Raw genomic sequence first — 21,371 nt, forward strand, 5'->3', positions numbered from 1 at the left:
ACAAATTGGAACTTAATTAGACATTAGTATTTATAGCAGTGATTACTTAAAACGTGGGATAAAATCATGTCTTAGCAATAAAAACATTTTCCCATGATGTTCCTCAACTAGAGGAACACGTTCCTTTTTAATATCCATGATCTTCATGATCTAATACAAATGTGGGTTAGGATTAATAATGCTTCCTTTATTTTAGCAATCACTTAAAATAGTAACCAAAATCTGATTTTAATTAACAAATATTATTAATTAATAACCGAATTTAAATCCTTTTATAAAATATCATCTTTAAAAATATTTTCATTAAAACGAAAAAGGATTTTAATTATATAATAAAAATGAAATCTTTTTCTAAAAAAAAAGATTTTCCTTAAAATCAGATTTTTACTAAATAAAACGATTACTTATAATCTAGGCATAAAACATTAGTGTCATATATTAATCGTTGTATTGCTTAAACCTATGTCTAGTTCCTTTCAATAGTTAGTTACTGTAACTTAACATGACAGTGTCTGTTTGTCTGTTCCTCTCAAAGGAACTAGACGCTCATTCTCTTTTTAAATTGCCACAGTTACTTATCAATTCTTACTCGTTCCTTTACATTGGAACTAGAAGCAAAAAGTTTTGCTTTGGTCCTCTTGTTCCAACGCATCTCCAGTATCAGTTCCTTGAGCATCTTCACTTAGTATTCAAAATCCAAACTTGATTTCTTCTTCTGACGTAGTATTCTCTTTGCTCTTGCCAATGATTCCTTGCCAAAATCCATTCACTTAACAACTTGTTAGTTAATTACTTAGTTTGTATCTTTGTTCCTTTGTTATCATAAAAACTAGGGTTCAACAAAGATGAACTATTACAATATATTATAAACACGAACTTTTCAAAAATAAAATCAAAGATTAGCTAATTTCAAGAAAAAATTGGTATATCGGTGCGGGTCTAATAAGTTTAGATAAAGTCTAATAAGTTTAGATAAGTTCAATGAAATTTAGATCGATAAGTTCCAATAAGCAATAATAAGTTAATTTATCATTTTCTTTTTAAATAGGATAAATAAAAATATAATTTTTGTTTGTTTAATTAACCCCAAAATTGGATAAGTAGTTCAAGATCGCGTTAAATCGAACGATATCAAAATCGAATGATACTCAGGCAACTATTTCTAACTATATACCAACAAGAAGGTATAAGTTGTCGAAGATAGGGAAACCTCTGTTGAACTGTTCAACAATCAAGAAACTGCCTCGAAGGAAACAAATGACGGTGCGGTGGATTGGATTGATGATGGGGAGGATGAAGAGGGGGCTTGTGTGGCTTTAGGGTTAGTAGGAAAAATCTGGACGGATCGGTACTTCAATGCCAACGCCTTTATGTCGACTATGAAACCAGTCTGGCAGCCAAATTATGGTGTTGATATTAGTAGTATTGGTGCAAATACCTTTGTATTTTAATTCCACCACTGGCACGACAAACAACGTATCATGGATGGGCAACCATGGCATTTCGACAATCACGCAATCATTCTTGGTGATATTGAAGGTAACAAAAAACCCTTTGATATGGAGATATTTCATTTACCAATGTGGATTAGGATTTATAATCTTCTTTTTAAAGGTAGATTCAATATAATGAATGTCGAAGCGATAGGAAATAAATTGGGGAACTTTATTAAATTCGATAATTCGGGCTCAGTAGGTATTGATAAGTCTATTCGAATCAGGGTTAATGTTGATGTGTGCAAGCCTCTTATTAAGAATGTGAAGGTGAAACTGAGAGGAGGTGTGGAGGAACTTTTTGACATCAAGTATGAAAGGCCCCCAATTTTCTGCTTTTTCTGTGGTAGACTGGGGTATGGAGTGAAAGATTGCCATGAATGTGGAGACGAGGAAGAACCTCCCCTAGAGTTTGGAGGATGGCTTAAAGCTCCGCCATGGAAAAGAAGCTTAATAAATGAAGATAAGCGAGAACAGGATGGCAGACTGGGGAGAGCTAGATCTGTTTTTATTACTAAGCCAAAAGCAGTAGAAGTGCAGGATGTGCACAAACAAGTTGAAGAAGTGATAGATAATTTGCATTCGTGTGGTTTAAGGGAGGTGCATAGAGAGATGGTGAAAGAAACAAAGTGCACTAAGTCGCGGAGATTCGAAGAAATAGGAAAACCTCCTGAGCTAAGGAGCGGCCATGTAGAGAGAGAGGCCGAACCACATCCTATTTTGAAGGAGGGAGAGGACAATCTGTTAGGACATGATGATAGAGGCGATGAAGCTTGGAATAAGCAGGTTAGTTTCGATGGCAGTGATTTAGTAATGAAGGATACCCATAGTGGCCGTAAGTGGAAGAGGGTTAATAAAACTAATGTAGGGGAAGGTAATAAGACAAGTAAGATGACTGGAGCTAGAAGAAAAGAGCGCGATCCTGTGGATGCTGATGGGGGTTTGATAGGAGGGAAAAAAAATCTAAAAAAAGTGATATCAGGTGAATAGAGTCTCCGAGCATGTTGAAATAAAGGTGGCGAGCCCCACAGATTGGGCTCTTGGTTGTCCATGAATCACATCCTTCTGTAGAATTGTTGGGGGTTGGGAAGCGTCCCGACAATTAACGCGCTTAGGGGTGTGGTAATAAATGAGCATCCCATGTTAGTTTTCTTGCAGGAAACAAAAATGAAACAAGGTGAAATGGAGGGTATTAGGAGGAAAATAAACTTCAAATGTATGATTGTGGTGGATTGTGTAGGCGAAGGGTGTAGCGGACGAGGGGGGCCTTGCTCTTTTGTGGAAGGAGGAATGGTGTGTTGATGTTAAAACTTATTCTAAAAATCATATAGACGTGATGATAGGCAAAGGAGGATATGATTGAATGGAGATTTACTGGAATATATGGGCACCCGGAGGAGGGAAACAAGTACAAGACGGGGGAGCTCTTGCAATCTCTCTATAGGAATGAGTCAATACCGTGGTTGTATGGGGGGGATTTTAACCTAATGCTATGGTCTTATGAAAAACAAGGAGGGAATGAATTTCATTTTGAGGATGCAGCACTCTTTAGAGAAGCTATCGATGGTTGTAGGCTGGAAGATATGAACTATGTGGGGCACCCGTTTACCTGGACAAACAATCAAGGTGGGGAAAAAACATCCAGGAACGTCTTGATCGATGTTTAGCTAATGTGGAGTGGCGTGACCAATTCCGAGGCTCCTTTGTCTAGCATTTAGAGAAACGTAGATATGATCATCTCCCCATTCTTCTAAGCTTGCGTACGAGACTGACGAGACCAATGGAATGAAGGAAAAAAAGCTGTTTCGGTTTGAGGAAATGTGGATTCGAGAGGAGATGTGTGAACAGGTGATCCAGGAAGCGTTGAATGGGGGTCATGATATGACAAGTGGCCTAGCTAGAACAACATCGAAGTTGCGGCAGTGGAACACTGAGACTTTTGGAAGCTTTGCGAAAGAGATGAGGGCTTGTCAAAACCAAATGAGTTTGCTTATGAGGGAAGAGCAAACCCAGCAGATTATTGATCAAATGAAGGCGATAGATACTAGGATGGATGAGCTGGAAAAAAGAGAAGAAGTCTTCTGGAAGCAGAGAAGTAGACAAGAGTGGCTGAAGCATGGTGATAAAAACACGAAATTCTTTCATGCAAAGACCCATCAAAGGCGTGAGCAAAACTCCATTGAAAGCATTGTAGATGCGGCGGGTAATGAGTTCTTTGAAGAGGACGAAATTTCTGAAATTTTGTCCAACATTTCGATGAATTGTTTCAAGCTAACGATGACATAGATGCTGCGCCTATCCTTGATAAAGTGTGTGAAAAAGTGCCTCCGAGTTTGAAAGCAATGCTTGAGGAACCGTATGTCAAAGCTGAAGTTCACGAAGCGTTAAAGCAAATGCATCCTACAAAAGCTACTGGCCCTGATGGTATGTGTGCCCTTTTTTATCAAAAGATATGGAGTATTATTGGCATAGATGTTGAGAATAAAATCCTTGATATTTTAAATAATGGCGGTAATGTAAAGGCTCTAAACCACACTCATATTGGTTTAATCCCAAAAAAGAAAAAATGTTAGTCACCAGCTGATTTTCGACCCATTAGCATGTGTAATGTTTTATACAAACTAGTATCTAAGATTCTGGCTAATAGACTCAAAAAGGTGCTCCCTCTTATAATTAATGAGTCGCAAAGTGGTTTTGTGCCAGGGCGCTTAATTACGGATAACATTCTTGTAGCTTATGAGTGCTTTCATTACCTTCGCAAAAAGAAAACAGGGAAAGAGGGATTTTTGGGGCTCAAACTAGATATGAGTAAAGCTTATGATAGAGTGGAATGGTTTGTTTTTTTTTGGAGAAAATGATGCTTAAACTGAATCTACCTGATTGTTTTGTGAAGTTAATAATGGAGTGTGTTAAATCTACTTCTTTTTCGATTTTAGTGAATGGACAGCCTACTAGGAGTTTTTTGCCATTGAGGGGGCTGAGGCAGGGTGATCCCTTATCCCCTTTCTCTTTATTATTTGTGCTGAAGGTTTGTCCACCCTCCTAAGAGATGCGGAAGCAAAAAAAAAGAAATCCATGGGTTGAAAACTGGAAAGAAAGTGGATGTGATCTCTCACTTATTCTTTGCAGATGACAGTTTATTATTCACACGGGCAAATGAGGATGAGGTGGAAAAAGTTCTTGACATTCTTGCAATCTATGAAACTGCTTCAAGTCATAAATTGAATATGGAAAAATCCGAGGTGTCTTTTAGCCGAAATGTTGAGCCAGAAAAGCAAGAAATTCTTCAGATGAAGTTATCTTTTAAGGCTTTTGAAGATCATGAGAAGTATTTGGGTCTACCAACTTTTGTTGGGGGATCCAAGAAACGGGTTTTTAGAAGTATTCAGAAGCGGATCCAGAAGAAGTTGAAAGGTTGGAAGGAAGGATTTCTATCCCAAGCGGGAAGAGAAGTGCTTATCAAGGCTATTGCTCAGGCTATCCCCACGTATGTTATGCAATGCTTTAGTATCCTAGTAAGCATTTTGAAAGAGACGGAGAAGTTATGCAGGAGTTTTTTTGGGGGGCAAAAGAAGGAGGAACGGAAGATGGCATGGGTTTCATGGGAGAAGATATGTGGCTCTAAGCGCGAGGGAGGCTTGGGAATGAGGAATGTGAAAGCTTTCTATAAAGAAATGTTAGCAAAGCAAGCATGGAGGGTTTTAGAGTACACTGACTCTCTCATGGCGAAAGTACTTAAAAATAAGTACTTCCCTAAATCATCATTTATGGCGGTAAAGGTGAGCCCTTTAGCTAGCTACACATGGAAATCTATCCTTTCCGCTCGAAAATTACTAGGGAAGGGGGTGCACAAGGTTGTGGGAAATGGTCAGAGTATTGATTTATGGTGTGATCCTTGGATCCCCACCCTCCCTATGTTTCGTGTAATCCAAACTACCCCACCTAGCGAGGCGCCAAGAAGAGTAGCAGATGTGATGGTAGAAGGTAGGTGGAAAACAGATGAGCTGAGAAGGTGGCTGTCACCATGGGAAATAGAAGAAATACTGAAAATCCCAATCCCTTTACACCCTGGTGAAGACAAATGGAGCTGGTATCCCACGAAACATGGTGAATTTTATGTTCGCAGTGCATATTTTATGGAGATGGAAGAGAAAAAAAAAAAGAGGGCAACATCATCCTATGGCACTACTGGTGTATTGTGGAAAAAACTATGGCAATCGAAACTCCCCAAAAAAATTAAGATTTTTGGCTGGAAGGCCCTACATCATGGCCTTCCCATGCGTGATGTTCTATGGAGGAGAGGGTGTGTGGGGGATGCTCGATACCCTATGTGTGGGGAAGAGGTTGAATGTGTTATTCATGCGCTATTAACCTGCCCGTAAACGCAAAGAATATGGAGACAATCTCCTATGAGGGTGGATTTTGTAATGGATACTGGGGGTTCCTTAATGGAATGGGTCACGCAAGTTGCGAGAAACGTCACTAAAGCTTTGTGGTGGGATCTACTATGGAGCCTGATGTGGGGTATTTGGCTTCGAAGAAACGCATGGCTCTTTGAAAATGGCAAAGTGGAAAGCTGGGAGGTAATTGAACGTGCGGTCAAACTGGTGCAGGAGTATTCTAATGCAATGGAGGAGCCAAGGAGGGGGCAAAATGACGAGGGGGGGTGGCGCGAGGAGGTGGTGAGCTCCTGAACCTGGGGTATACAAAGTAAATTCTGATGCGGCGATTTTTGGAGATGGGAAGCTGGGATTTGTGGAATCGTCCGGGATGAGCTGGGCGAGGTGATGATGGCCACTTACGCAACTCACGAGAGTGCTTGCGAGGTTGATATTGCAGAAGCTCTTGCGGCTCGCCATGCTGTCATGACAGCTATGGACGCTGGTTTTCGACAAATAGTGCTGGAAAGCGATTGCTTGAAGTTAATATCTCACCTAAAAAGGGTGTGCGTGAAAATACCAGTTTTGGTGTTTTAGTGTTGGATATTTTATCTTTTGGTGCTTTGTGTGTTTCTTTATCTTTTAATCATGTTCGTAAAGAAGGTAATCGAGTCGCTCATAAGCTTGCCCATATGAGCAAGGAGTTCCGGGAGTTTCGTATTTGGATTGAGGAGGTGCCACCTAAGGTTGGCTCGCTTGTAAACTTTGATATGTTGGAAATGAATGAATAATTTGAATGGTTTTTCCCCGTTAAAAAAAACAAAAAAAGTAAGTTAAAAAAATGCAAAGTGGAGCAAGGGAGTTGTAAACAGGGTGCCGGGTGGACTAGTTGGTGCACACTTCCTTTCTGGGTTAAAACTTAAAACTTCAAACCTCTGTCTTAATTCTTAAGGCATCATCTCATCCCTCTCTTAATTTCCCACTAATTTCCCTCATTTCTAGGGTTTTCAAATTTTCGATAATCCTCAAATTAAAATCAAAATCAAAATCAAAAGATGCGATTAGTCCACGATTAAGAAGTATAATCTGCTCAGTTCTTGATTTCTTGTATCATGGCCGGTGAGGAAGAATCCGACGTCGTATTGAGTGATGTAGAGGAGGAGGAACTTCCGCCGGAGGAAATTAAACTCGCCGGAAAATCGTCGGAATCCGGAATTTCCGTGGAGAAATTCAATGAATTACTCGGCGAATTCGATCGCGAGAAGAAAGCAAGAATTGCGGCAGAAAACTCGAAATCGGAACTCGAAGTTCGATTTAATCGGCTGAAAGCACTCGCTCATGAGGCGATTAAGAAGCGAGACGAGGCGAATAAAGAGAGAGAAGAGACAGTTAGAGCAAATGAGAAGCTGAGTAATGAGTTGATGGAAGTGAGCAAGGCTAAAGACGAGGTTTCGAAGCGATTCGACGAAGCAATGAAAGCGAAAGAGTCGTCGAAGGCGGAAATTGAGGGTGCTGCTCAAATGTTGGTGACAGGGATTGAGAAAATTACTGGAAAAGTTAATCATATTAAGAATTTTTCAGGTGGAGGCCTGCCAAGGTCTCAGAAGTATACTGGATTGCCTGCTGTTGCTTATGGGGTGATAAAGAGGACGAATGAGATCGTCGAGGAGGTGGTTAAGCAGATTGATTCGATTGCCAAGTCGAGAGATGAGGCTCGGGAGATGATGGAGCAGAGGAATTATGAAATTGCTATCGAGGTTTCGGAGATGGAGGCAATGATAAGTCGGTTGAGGGACGAGGTGGGGGAGAAGAGTAGTCGAATTGAGGGTTTGGAGAAGGGCCTTGCTGAGAAAGAAGGGAGGTTGGAAGAGATTGAGAGTGGGATGTCGGAGAGGATTGGTTCGGTTGAAAACGAGAGGGATGAGTTGAGGAACTTAGTGGATGAGTATGAGGGTAGGATAAGGGATTTGGAGTTGGATATTGAGAAGCAAAGGCCTTTGTTACTTGAGCAGTTGGGGTTTGTGTCGAAAATTCACGATCAATTGTATAATGTGATCAAGATTGTGGATGCTAATAATGGGGATCAGTCAGAGTTGTCGGAGTCCTTATTTGTTCCTCAGGAGACAGGATTGGAAGAGAATATCCGGGCGTCATTGGCTGGTTTGGAATCGATTTACGAACTATGCAGAATTGTTATTGCAAAGACGAGAGACATTGTGGAAGAAAAGAGTCGTGAGGTGAAGAGCTTAAATGAAACGGTTGCTCGATTGTTTAGGGAGAAGGAGCACGTAGGAGTGTTGCTAAGAAGTGCTCTGTCCAAGAGATTGAGCTCTTCTTCAACATCTAAAACAAATGATGTGTTTCAAGTTGCAGAAAATGGTTTGAGAGAAGCCGGAATTGAGTTTAAGTTTGGTCATGTTATTGAGGATGCTAGTAAAGAAGGTGCTCAGGAGACCAAAGATGATGAAATATATGCCCTGGTAAAGATGCTCGATATTCATATAAAATTTATGTTTGAATTACTTTCATTTTTATCATATTCATGGTGAGGTTATCTTTTTGATGCTGTCCAGGCTGGTGCTTTAGAGAGTATCATCAAGGAGGCACAGCTTCAGATTATTGAGCTTCAACATTCAGTGGATGAGCTAAGGTACACTTGCAATCTCTTATAACCTAAAACTTGCTTGTATGATTGTATGCACTTTGCTATTGCTGGCATTATCGAACTTCAGCTGTTGGTCATTACATCTGTTTCATATGCCGAAATAGTCTCTCCGCTCCATGATTTCTGCTGGTTTACAACATGTTTGGTCAGCAAGTATAGATAGAACTGGAAGGGAGGGAAGAAGGATTTGCATTTTGCTTTATATTAACATAGCTTAGTGACCAAAACAATGACATTATAGGATGAGTTGAGAGATTAAGGGAAGAAGAACCAGGTTTAAGAAGAAAACCAGTAAGATATGACTGAATTAATGCTAATCTAGGTGATTAATCACCAACTACAGCCTCGCCAATCTTTCGAGAGGAATGGCACTCTCCCAAGCTAAAACCACTAACCACTCCACCATTTTCAACATGCTTTCTTCTTTCCAATTACCACTATATATAGACTACTTTCCCTAACAAACTATCTAACTTATTCCTCAAGCTAACTAATAAAGACTCGTAAAATACTCTTACCCTCTAAATGTTGATTCATAACATTACCGGCCGCTCAAAGTTTTTCACCTTGTCCTCAAGGTGGGTAGTAGTCTGCACTCGATTCCCTGCCTCTGTAATGGTGATCAGGGCCATCCTTGATGCCTGGCTTCCATTGCTTTTGAAGCTTCTTAGTGGTGAGTCTTTGTATCTCCTCTGAAAGCACAGCAAAACAATAGTGCTCGAAAATGTCATGAGTTGGAGGTGAGGTTTGTATGAAATTGGTTTGGCCTGATGAGATGGATAAGGCTCTGGGTCAAAAATTTTAAATATGAAATTTGGGCCTAAGGTTTGGTTGTAGTGATGAAAAGATGTGTTGGGTGGTTTGATTTTGCAGAGTGAAAGATGCTGCTGGGAGGTAAAATAATGGGTGGCGTGAGTAGGAGATAGGCTGGTAGAATATTGAGGTGTGAGGTGGGATAATTGGGTTTTAAAAACTGAGATGCGAAAGTGGGTATTGAAATAATAGATGTATTGGGTAGGGCCGTGAGTTGGGTAGAGAAGTTGGGTTTTGACGGTGGGGATGGGTTATTGTAAAGTATGTTGGGTAGAATGGATTGAGGGGTAGAAGACTTAGACTCTAAAAGATGGATTATGGAAGTAGCCCTTGTTTTGTTGAGCCCATGTAAAATTCTGTCCTCATTTAATGAGTCACTACTGGACTCATTAGGGTAGTGCAATTTGAATTTTCTTACACCTTAATTTTCTTCCAAGTCACATTGCACTTTTTGAGTCAGCCATTTGGTTAATGACAAACCTGGCCTTATCAGTATATTCTAGATTCTTCTCCAAAGCCACGAAGGAACCAAGGTGGCTGCTCCTATACTCCACCCTTTCTGATTTTTTTTTTCTGCAACAAGGGCCACCTTGAAAGCACCCCATTTCACCACCAGACTTTTCGTCAATGAAAACATTCGAACCATCACTTTTAATGCTACGCGGAAAATCTCCAGGTCCACGGCAACTCTTTGGAGCTTCTTCTATACTCCACCACTTCTGGAGTTTTCTGCAGCAAGCAATCTGGTGTGTGCCACCATATTCCACCACCAGGATTACTGCTGGTGAAGCTATTTTTACCCATAAATTTTCCAGGTCCCCCTCAAGACCAGCTTGCTTCCGACCCGTCCTTCACAAATCTTTCTCGTTCCCTATTGAAGCCACCATAAGTGGTGGTTCCCTCACCAAACTTGCCATTTCCGGCCAAAAGACCTGGTTCACCCCCTGATCCACTCCCTCTGGCCCCACCTTTCTCGAACTTTCTTCCACCATGCTTGCTTCCAGCCGAATCAGCTCCCCATGTATATACTCCAGCAAAATCACCATGTTTTCCTCCAAATTTTCCGCCGCTCAGTGGATCTTCGCCAATGCGATATACTTCAAAATTAATTTCAAGGGCATTCTTCTTCAGATCTGACTCGTTCACTTCAAATATCAGTTGGTTGCCTTCCTCTTCAAGTTTAGACACCATCGAAGGCAGAAATTGAGGAAGAAAAAGATTGATTGATAAATTGAAATTACAAAAAAAGTAAATGATATTCAAGCTTTCGAGAGGCTTTGATTCTCAACAAACTATCTAACTTATTCCTCAAGCTAACTAATAAAGAGACTCCCTAAAATACCCTTACCTCTAAATATCGATTCATAACACATTATTCTTCCAAAATTTTCTAGCCTTGCCAGGTATTGGTTTATTGAAAGGGGATTGGAAATAGACTTCTCCAACTCCCTTCTCAATTCCATATTCAAACAAAGGATACTGGATTCCCTACTCCTCTTTCCCTCCCCCTTTTTTTTATCCAAATTCCTAGAGGTTAGAGATTCATGTGATGTGAAGATAATGATTCTTGGCCCTCAAATTTATAGTCCTAATATTTGCACATCTGGGCTGAGACATATGCGGATATGCCTCATTTTGGTTGTATCTGGCTGAATCAGGTATGTTGCCTGTTAGCAATAGTATGTCTTCCTGCCTAAACTCATATAATGATTCCCCAAGTGCACTTTATTTATTTGCATTAGTGGAAATGGATAAATGATGTGTTGGGGGAGTGGGGCTTGGAACTTCCTATTGCCTGGTGTTTGTCTTGTCAAATCTCTGCTCTGCTTTAAGGTTATAAACTTTCCAGTCTTTGCCTCTACCTCTCTGGTAGTACGGTTGAGTAAATTCACCAGTGTGCACTTTATATGATTTTTTTTTTTGTGTCCTTTGCTTTGATGGTTTGCTGTAGCTCTCTTTGATGGTTAGTACGTGTCAATCTTGAAAATTGATAGTCATTAATTTTTTAGTTTTAAAGTTGCACTGGTCAAGATTGCTTTGAACTCTTTCTCAGCATTAGAATTCAGCACTACATTAGCATGATTAATATATTGTTGTATACTATCATAATTGTTAACCCATTGCCTCAAACGAGGCGCTTACCTAATGTGGTGAATGGGTTTATTGTGATATGTATTGCCACCAGATCCCATTCTTGTGGAACTATCAAGTATCAACCATAGTGTCATTGTATGAGGGAGTAGTGAATAGAGTGTGACACTGAGACACTTCCAACATTTTGAATGGCTTTGAATAATTTGGTACACATAGAAAAGCTTGGATATATATGTTGGAAATTTCATTGAGCTTAAGTGTCTAAGACTTCTGAATAGTCTGAGTAACTTAGCTAGTTAGTGGTAATCTTTCTTACTCTCTATCTGTGTCACTGTGTGAATGCTTCAAATGAAAAATCTTTGAAACATATTTAAAGTAATCCTGAGGGAAGCTTGTGGAAAAAAGTAATGGCATTGCACCAAAAATAAAATAGCACAACTAAAACCGATACCCGAGTATAGTTGCACAGCACTAGATACAACAGGTAAAGAGATTGCCTGTTTCCTCTAGGTTCCTACTTTGTTATCTTCTAGGTATTAGTTGTGCTAATTCTAGCTTTCCTCAATCCTGTGCAAAAAAGTGACACTTTGGGCCTTTGGCTAATCACCACAAGTGACAACAAGAACAATGTCAAAGCCTTGATCCCAGTAAGATGGAGTCAGTTGTATGAGTCAGGATTTTAACTTTGGTGGTCACTTTTTGTTTGTGTGATTAAAAGGTGTATTATTTCTGTGCTGTTGAAATAGGAGCATGAATGATCTGTAGTGTTTTGATTTGTGTTTCCTTTGTTGGCTTAAGGGCAGAGTCACATTTACTTAAAGAACATGTGGAGACTCAATCCAATGAGATCAGCCAAAGAAAGCATCGTATAGAGGAACTTGAAGAGAAGGAACGACAATCAAATGAAAATGTAATCTTCTTACCACCCCATGTGATCAATACGTCATACAACGATGATATTCAAGAAATTTAATATGAAGGGATTATGCATTTCATCATCATTCATTGGTCAAATCTAGTGGTAGACCATTATATGCATTACTTCTTTTCGATGATCTATCATTTTTTTTCAGATTGAAGGGCTTATGATAGATATTGCTGGTGCTGAAGAGGAAATTACAAGATGGAAGGTGGCAGCAGAACAAGAGGCTGCTGCTGGAAGAGCTGTTGAGCAGGAATTCCTTGCGCAGGTATATTACGTGATGCTCTAATAATTTAGAACATCTCACAAACTAAATTAATTGTGACTAACATGTCCTTCCAGTCAATTGGGTCTCCATGGCTGGTTTGACATTTGGATGTTACTTTGTAACATAACAACCCCAGAAAAAGGCATTCTTGTTATGCCAGGGTAAGCCATGGAACCTTATCAAAATTTGAATTGTTATTCATTTGAATCACTAAGGAATGGAACGAAAATATTTTTGTAATCATGATCCTTGTTTTTCAAATAAGATCAAATCTACTTTTTATTTAATGACACACTTCACTTGAATTAAAGTTATTAGAGTGAGCAATCAGATTCATTTTTATAAATAAAATAGTTTGGGGTCATTGAATATGACAATTCGTTAGGCTTTTATATGATTGGATGGAAAGGTTCTATGAATCGCGTTTTACTATATGGAATATTTTATGTTACTATGACTTGGGTGTCCTTTTTTTTTTAAAGTGAATGTTACGAAGTTATACATCTACAATAGAAGTCAGAAACTAACAAATGCATATCAGATTGAAAGAAACTTAATCCTAATCTAACAAAGCCACTATTGATGAGCAAAACAAACCTTGTAAATACCCTCTCTCACATTGTTGTCTGATGCAACATTCTACAAGGGAGTGTAAAGACCTGATATAGTTTTGAGGTAGAACTAGATTTAATTCAACTGATTGTAGCTGCAAAATTAGCTGCAAAATTGACATTTGTTGCAACCCCGCACAAATTCCTATCAACAAAACAACCTTTGACCGGGGATCGGGGATTGGAAGAAGCCAAAAACTATACTCACAACCCCTACAAATAAGGATACAACCCCCACAAGAGAGGAGATAAAACAAGCCCACATCACAGACATGGGACTTACTAAAAACAACGAAATAGCGGAAAAACAAAAACCAAGTAGAACGGCGGGAGGGGAGGTTGCCGATAGCCAGGAATCGCCGCGGAAGCGTTGGCGGCGGCGAGCTCCCCTAAGATGGTGAAACCTTTAGGGGAAGGAAAACTAGAAAGAGAGAAGAGAAAAAAATTTAAGACTTGGGTATCTAGTATAGGTACATATCCAAGTCTTTGACATGTCATTTTGGAAGGGGAAACTGTCCTTGATTTAGCATGGGTGGTGTCAAAAACTTTTTGCATGTGCTTTCTATGTTATAAATGCTTGTATTCACATTTCAAGTTGTTCTATTTCTTGAAGTTTGATCTCGAGCCCATTTGTGGACATAACAACAATTCTATCTTCTTACTCCCCATCTTTTTCGTTTGTACTTTGAATCTGTGGTTGAATTCCCGACTTGGGCAAGTAATATTAATTGAAGAGTAACATAAAGGAAGTTTGAGTATCCCTTTTCTGCTAGGATTGGAAGTACTGTATTTGCTGTATTCATACAATTGAGTCCTTGTGTAAGCATGTGTTACATTTCGGAAATACTGGAGTCATATGTGTTGGATGCTTGTGCATTTGGAATACTGTTGCACATACCATGTCAATGTGCAATAGTTGCTTAGCCAGTCAATTTGAAGGTCTTAAGTTCGTCTCTTGAGCAGTTTTGGTATGGCAATCAAACTTATTGGCTAATTGGTAGATCTCAGGTGTTTAGAGCTTCCTCTTTCAAATCAACCTTTTGGTAAAGGTTCTGGTCTAGTGGCTCTTAAGGACACTTTGTATATGTGCACTTCTCAATCAATAGAAGCTGGGCCTTTTTTTTTTTTTTTTTTTAGGGGGGGGGGGGGGGAGGTAGTTAATATTATCAGCAATAGTTATATGGTTCTTGTATGCTTGTTCATGGAATATCAGTGACATATAGCTGCACATTGAAGACCTCAAATCTCACATCTACTAGTGTATCACCTGAACTGTAGCGCAATTTCCATACTCGTGTACTGTGTTTGTTCTGGGATGCTTGGTGACAAGCTTGACAACTAAACGCACATTGAATCCTTTTTTGACATCTATGGGCATAGTAGGGATGAGGGAGCTGTCTTGTATTTCCTTTTATGAAAGGATCGTCTTTTATTTTTCCTGAGGTATCCTTATATGTTATATCAAGCGGTACAATTTGACACTGTGATTACATTGTAGGTTCCAATCTCTCTACTCTCTGTATGTTATCAGTTGCATGTTCATTATTTTAAGATTTCAATCATTCGTGAATTTTTCCTGTAACGTAAGAAGTATTCATATTGCTATTAGTAAAGCACTGAGGTATTTTAGATTGCAAGGTTTAAAGTGAGGAACAAAAAACTTCAAGAATGACTTGTCCTTATCTTACCAAACCATGGGCCCAAGTGCCTAACCGATTCCCGATCTCCTTAGTCCTTAACAGGACATAAAAATATGTTTACTATCAAAAACGTCTGTGTCAAAGAAAAGATAGAGTCCTGAAGAGAATCAGACAATCTTGAAAGAGCTTAAAAAAGTACATAAAATGCATGTCTGATCCAATGAAACGTTGGTGGGGGAGGTGACAAATCTGCAGCTTTCTGGGTTGGGAACTTCCAGACATGACAATTTACAGCAATTAGTGGTAAATCTACTAGAGTTTTGCGGGTTTTCATTGAAATTACATGTGGGTTTTGGCAGAAATATAGAGGGTTCTTGAGCTACTTGTCTACAAGAATGGCTTCTAGATGCAAAAGTTGCTTCTTGCTTTAAAAAGAGCTTTCTGACAGAATTATCAAATGGGCTTCTTGCCGGAAATTTGAGAGGTTTCTTACCCTTGAGATCTTTAGGATTTATTGTTCTTTTGGGGTGGAGTTTCTATTTCCCTGTTTATTGTACGGTGATGTATGGATCTACAAGTGTAAATATTAGTATTTAAGTTTTTATTCTTTGCTTTTGCCTCTTCTTTCAGTAGGGAAAGGAGAGGAGAAATAAGTGAACATTGTTTCTGGGTTAACTTTTGTTTTTGTTATATATATATATATATTTTTTTTTCCCCCTGATAATTATTTTGGATGTGATCCTAGGCGTGTGACTAAATGGCTTTTTTCTATGCTGTAACTGCAGATATCTTCCATGAAGCAAGAAGTTGAGGAGACAAAGCAAACAATGATAGACTTGGAGAAAAAACTCAAATTCAAGGAGGAGACAGCTGCTGCAGCCATGGCTGCTAGAGAGGCAGCTGAAAAATCATTGAGGTTGGCAGACACTAGAGCATCTAGATTGAGGGATAGAGTGGAAGAACTGACTCGCCAGATTGAGAACTTGGACAACAGAGATGATATCAGTAACAGAACTCGCCCGAGATATGTATGCTGGCCATGGGAGTGGCTTGGGATTGACTTTGTTGGTATGCGACGGCCAATTGATATGCCTGATCAGCAAAGTTCGAATGAAATGGAGCTGTCGGAACCGCTTTTGTGATTATTTTAGTCTTGTTTTTGGGTTTCATGATTTTGATCAATTTATTCATCTCATGTGGGTTTTCTTTGTATAAAAAAGATATTGTAGGCTGTAGCTTCATAGTATTGGTATTCTTCACAGTTCTGTCCATAGAGCACATAAAGTTGTAAGACCTTGTTAACTTACCAACACCTAGGAAGTAGGTGATTTTACTTTGCCTTTGAAGTTTAAACCAAGTCAAAAAAAAATTCTATCATCAACAATTTTTCTCTTTTTATCCCGCTTTTCTTCAACTTTGTTATATTAGCAGTTTCTTTAACAATGAGCAGTTCAATACCTTCTCTCTTTACTCTTTAGTCTCTCTTCTAGATTTCCACAACTTAAACAGGAGTGGAACAACTTTTTTATTTTTACACAAAAGAGAGATATATCATTAGCTTGAAAGCTCACAAAAACATTCATTACATCGATAATTTTAAACCAAAGGAGGCCGTAAAAACCCACAAAACACTAATAAGCAAGGATAAAACACTAGGAGAAAATAAAACGAGCCCATAGGAATGACCAGAACTTGTAAATAGTCTTAAACCACATATGCAGGAGCAGTAAAGTGTAGTCTCTTATTTCCATTCATATCCCTCCCAAACTTAGCAAGCTTGTGAACTAAACATTCATGTCTCTCTTTATGTGTAACATAACCACCATCCTTTGCAAAAGCTTGACAACACCATAAATCACAAAATTCAGCTCATGGTGAGGATGCACAATCCACCATGATCTTTAATGCTTAAGCATCAGTTTCAATCTCCAATCTGGCTACCTACATCAAAATATTAGCAATTGACAACCTTCTCGAATTGTAAGAAGTCAGCTGCTGTTAGGTTGACTGCATTAAACATCAAAGAGACTCCAATGTATTGAAACCCATATGGCCTCCTGATAACTCTACCACCTCCTTCCTTATCAATCTCATTCCAACTTCTATTAGTATTTAACTTCAAATAACCATGCACAAGTGGCTTCCAGGATATCTTTGCAGGAACCGCTAAGGGTAAGTTCCCTTTTTGAAATATAGAGTTAGTGAACATGTAATACACAACAAAGTGGTCAAAAAGGGTACCAGAGTGAGTCATTTAACCCTCAGAAGCCGCTTTATTCCGAAAACTCCAAATATGCTATAGTGCTACACCAGACAAAGTAAGTCAATGATTGGATTTATTCATATTAAAGCTTTATCCAATCCTCCCATTTCGCGTTGAAGAAGATTTTAAGGTCAAAACTTGAATCTTGAGGGAACTTGATAAAGATTCTTGTCCAAAAAATCTGGGAAGAGACACAATCTCTTAACAAATTAAGATGATCCTCAGGTTGAAGTCGACAACAACAAGCATAATCAAAGTTTGGATATTTTTTGGGTTGCACAAAAACAAAAAGCATGATTTTGTGAATAATGTTCCAAAGAAGCATTTTATACGTAAAGAGGAGTGAATCTTTCATATTTTTGGCTACAAAGGGGAGTTCATGGAAAAATTAACCGTGTGAGGGGAATTGCTGGAGCACCTATGATAAGCCGACTTAATAGAGAAATTATTGTTGGAAATAATCAGTACGATTGAAATATTCATGAAAAATATACAAATATACTATGCAAATAAACAATATTGACAAATAATAGAATAAGTAAAACTTATCTGCAAATATCTGTCAACTAAACTCGCTGAACTTGATCTAATCTTGTACTAAGTACGTTGTGCCGTGGTACGGAGGCCACTGCCTTAGAAATGATTTCGCCACCATACTGGTGCATGCTTTCAATGACGAACGCCCCCCAAGGTTCACATAACACCCAAGAATTCTACACACCGAACTCTAGGTTTGGAGTTTCTCAAAAACTGCTCAAATCTCAGAGAGAATAGGTAGGCTTGTGTTTTATGATTTTATATGAAGAGAGATCATTTAATTCGGTTTTGGAGTGAGCTATTTATATAAAACAAAGTAAAAGGAGTCCCCACAAGCCGCGGAAACCGAAATCCACCGAAACGGAACGCCGCCCAGTCGGGTTCATATGTGCCTCCATTGCCTTCACATGACAATGTACATAAGCACATGAAATATCACAATCTAAATAAGTGAGTATTTCATTACCCCCATAATGGGCAACTTGCCAATGATTTCCTCATCAATCGGCTTCTTGACTCAATCAGTTCAACTCAATGAACTTATTCTTATGGTTGACTCTACAACACATCTTACTTTGCATCTCCTCAATAATGCGACAATTCAAGAACAATATGCCAACATATATACATATAATTATTTAGAAAATCACTTTCTAAAACTAGTTCATAAACATGTATACAGAACATAACAGTTCATGCTAACTATTCAACCTTCTAGTTGAACCTGTTTCAAACCATGTTGTCTGAACAAGATTGAGATGAGAGAAACCTATACCAATCTTTGGCTTTTCATCCATGAACCACATGAATTACCTCATCTCCAACTTCCATATTGACTTAAGAGTTGAAACCTTCAGTTTCATCAAGACATCAAGAGTGTGAACACCAAATACATAAGATAGTGGTATAAACCATAAACCACCTATAGACCATTCAAGTCTTCTCACCAAGGAAACCTCACAGGTCAGCTCCAAATATCGGAAGATCTAATGACTCTTCCTTTTCTAAGATGCCATTCAAGTATGCACTTTACGAATCAAATTGATACGCAATCAAATAACACGATCGCAATGCAAACACAGCCACTGGCCTAGGCAAACTTAGCAACAGGTGAGATAACTACATAGGTAAATATTATTAAAACATTTATGAACCTCATAATCATGTACCTTTCCCATAGCTTTCCAAGTTTACAACTTCAAAGTCCATTGAAAGTCAGCACACAACCAAAGTATCAACTATGATCCGGCAAGGACATACACAATGAGTATGACATGTCACTAATGACTCATGTTCAAGCTTGCTTTTCTCTAAGCACTAGCCCCAATCAGGATTCATACAATCCCCTTGTGAATTGATCATCACCTCCAAAGAATAACCCCTAGACTTCACATAGTTGATTAACAATGTCAACTTTCTAACCACGAAGGTTACAAGCAAAACTGGACTTTGCTAATTTAGAGAATTAACCTTTTGCTACTCCTTTGCTGAACTACACATCAACAATACTAGGAGAGTCACCAAAGAGAATCAGGCAGCAAACACATAATTATGACTACTGAAAAATCATATCAATGACTAACAAATCATCAATGATATCATGAGATTCATCCAACAAAGCTCATTTAAGAAGAAACAAACACATCATCAAATTCAACACAGCAACAACCACAGAGAACTAAATACTCACACCAACTGTGTAAGGGAATGATATAAATCCGACCACAGCTAGAAACCCCCAAAATGGGGACATTCCAGGTTATCACCTTTACCCTCGTCACACAAGGAAAATAACTAACAGCTCAGTAGTTTATCTTACACAAGCCATAACTTCCTAAAAATGACGATAACCTCCCACATGAAGAATACTCATAATTCAACCAATCCAAAAGTCCATCTAACTAAACATGGTCAACAAATTTACACCTCAAGAGTACTACAAAACAACTCCAGAATCAAATGTATACAACATTTGTAAATATTTGTCATAAGCAGAAGTATACAACTCATAACTCAAAAAGTCAATCATGAATTTGCTTTCTCATTATGTCTACTCAAGCAAGCCAAGCTAACATACTCATTACTTTCAAACACAAACTCATTTCTCAAAGGAAACCATTAGTTTGAGCACACAAGTATAAATTTAATACAAAGCAGTCGGCACATAAAATGGATTATGTAAATAAGCTATAATTGGAATATTAACGATAAGAGAAAAACCTCCCTTTCGCCAAGCCTATTGAAGGTGCTATGAATTCCACATAGTCGTTATTCCTCCAACTCTCGTTGTTTGCTTAAGTGTCTCAACCTCTAACATGACCCCCACATTGACTAACATGTCACCAAAGATAATATTATATATCGAAGTGGCATGTAAAATAATTTATGTGAACATGTTAGAGTTTGACAGTATTAATAATTTAGAGAAAAAACTTCCCTGAGTATGTTGGAGATTCATCAACAGTCCATACCCTTGACTAAACCGCAGTAATGGAAATTGAGGGATATTGAACAAATATCTACCAACACCATTAAGCTTATTAATGTGGTTTCTAAACTTTACACAGTCACCATTAGCCGTATGATCAATCCCTTGATCACGTTGAGTTCATTGATGCAGGCTCTTGGAGATAAGTTATAATTAATCTCCATTAAAAGAAACCAATTCCAAGAATCCATGGAATATTAGAACTACAACATATAATAAGTCTTAAGATGACTTTCCTGATAAACCATGTGGAACGTCGCGCCCTGACCCAAATTGATCAACACCATAAGCGCATAACACTAACTGTAATATTTAATTTGCAGCAATCCAAAACCATGTAGCCTCCAAAATCAAAGAGGATCCCAATAACAGAATTCACAACTATATGGGTGGAGACCCTAAAACATAATATAGAAATCAACCATATGAATTTGCTCCTCAAGTGCTCATTGTAGGCAATGCACAAGATTTATTTTTCTAGCCCTACCTTAATAAATAATCAATACTCAAGGACTAGCTTCTTTCCAAGGTAGATAGTTGAAATAAGGTTAGAAAAAAAATTGTACCTCAACATGAATATCACAATCAAGAAATCACTTCTAAATTGTTGCAAATAATCAGTACGATTGAAATATTCATGAAGAATATACAATTAAACAAACAATAGAATAAGTAAAACTTATCTGCATATATCTGTCAACTAAACTTGCTGAACTTGATTTAATCTTGTACTAAGTACGTTGTGCCATGGTACGGAGGCCACTGCCTTAGAAGCGATTTCGCCACCATACCAGTGCAGACTTCCAATGACGAACGCCCTCAAGGTTCACACAACACCCAAGAATTCTACACCCCAAAATCTAGGGTTGGAGTTTCTTAAGAACTGCTCAAATCTCATAGAGAATAGGTAGGCTTGTGTTTTAGGGTTTTATATGAAGATAATTCATTTAATTCGATTTTGGGGTGAGGTATTTATATAAAACAAGTAAAAGAAGTCCCCTCAAGCCGCGAAAATCGAAATCCGCTGAAACGGAACGTCGCCCAGTCAGGTCGGGTGAAGTCCGCCAGATCGAGCCAGTAAGCGAAAAATTGGCTAACGAGAAAACACCGTTTAGACTCGCTTGGTCAGGCGAACCATTGCCCAATCGGGCGATCAAACCTGGATGAAGATTCGTCTCGCTCGGGCGGGTCGGGCAAC

General features: G+C 38.7%; 1 protein-coding gene across 1 annotated transcript; it reads left to right on the top strand.

The window, feature by feature from the left end:
• The first annotated feature begins 6,738 nt into the window (after positions 1–6,738).
• LOC104897207 (hypothetical protein) lies at positions 6,739–16,283 on the top strand. The gene is made up of 5 exons (XM_048637481.2): positions 6,739–8,352; positions 8,446–8,522; positions 12,243–12,354; positions 12,518–12,634; positions 15,671–16,283. The coding sequence occupies exons 1-5, from the start codon at positions 6,985–6,987 to the stop codon at positions 16,025–16,027; spliced, it is 2,031 nt and encodes a 676-aa protein (XP_048493438.1). The 5' UTR covers positions 6,739–6,984; the 3' UTR covers positions 16,028–16,283.
• The last annotated feature ends 5,088 nt before the right edge of the window (positions 16,284–21,371 follow it).

The sequence above is a fragment of the Beta vulgaris genome, chromosome 6 (genome assembly GCF_026745355.1).
Source record: "Beta vulgaris subsp. vulgaris cultivar EL10 chromosome 6, EL10.2, whole genome shotgun sequence".
Lineage (NCBI taxonomy): Eukaryota > Viridiplantae > Streptophyta > Magnoliopsida > Caryophyllales > Amaranthaceae > Beta > Beta vulgaris.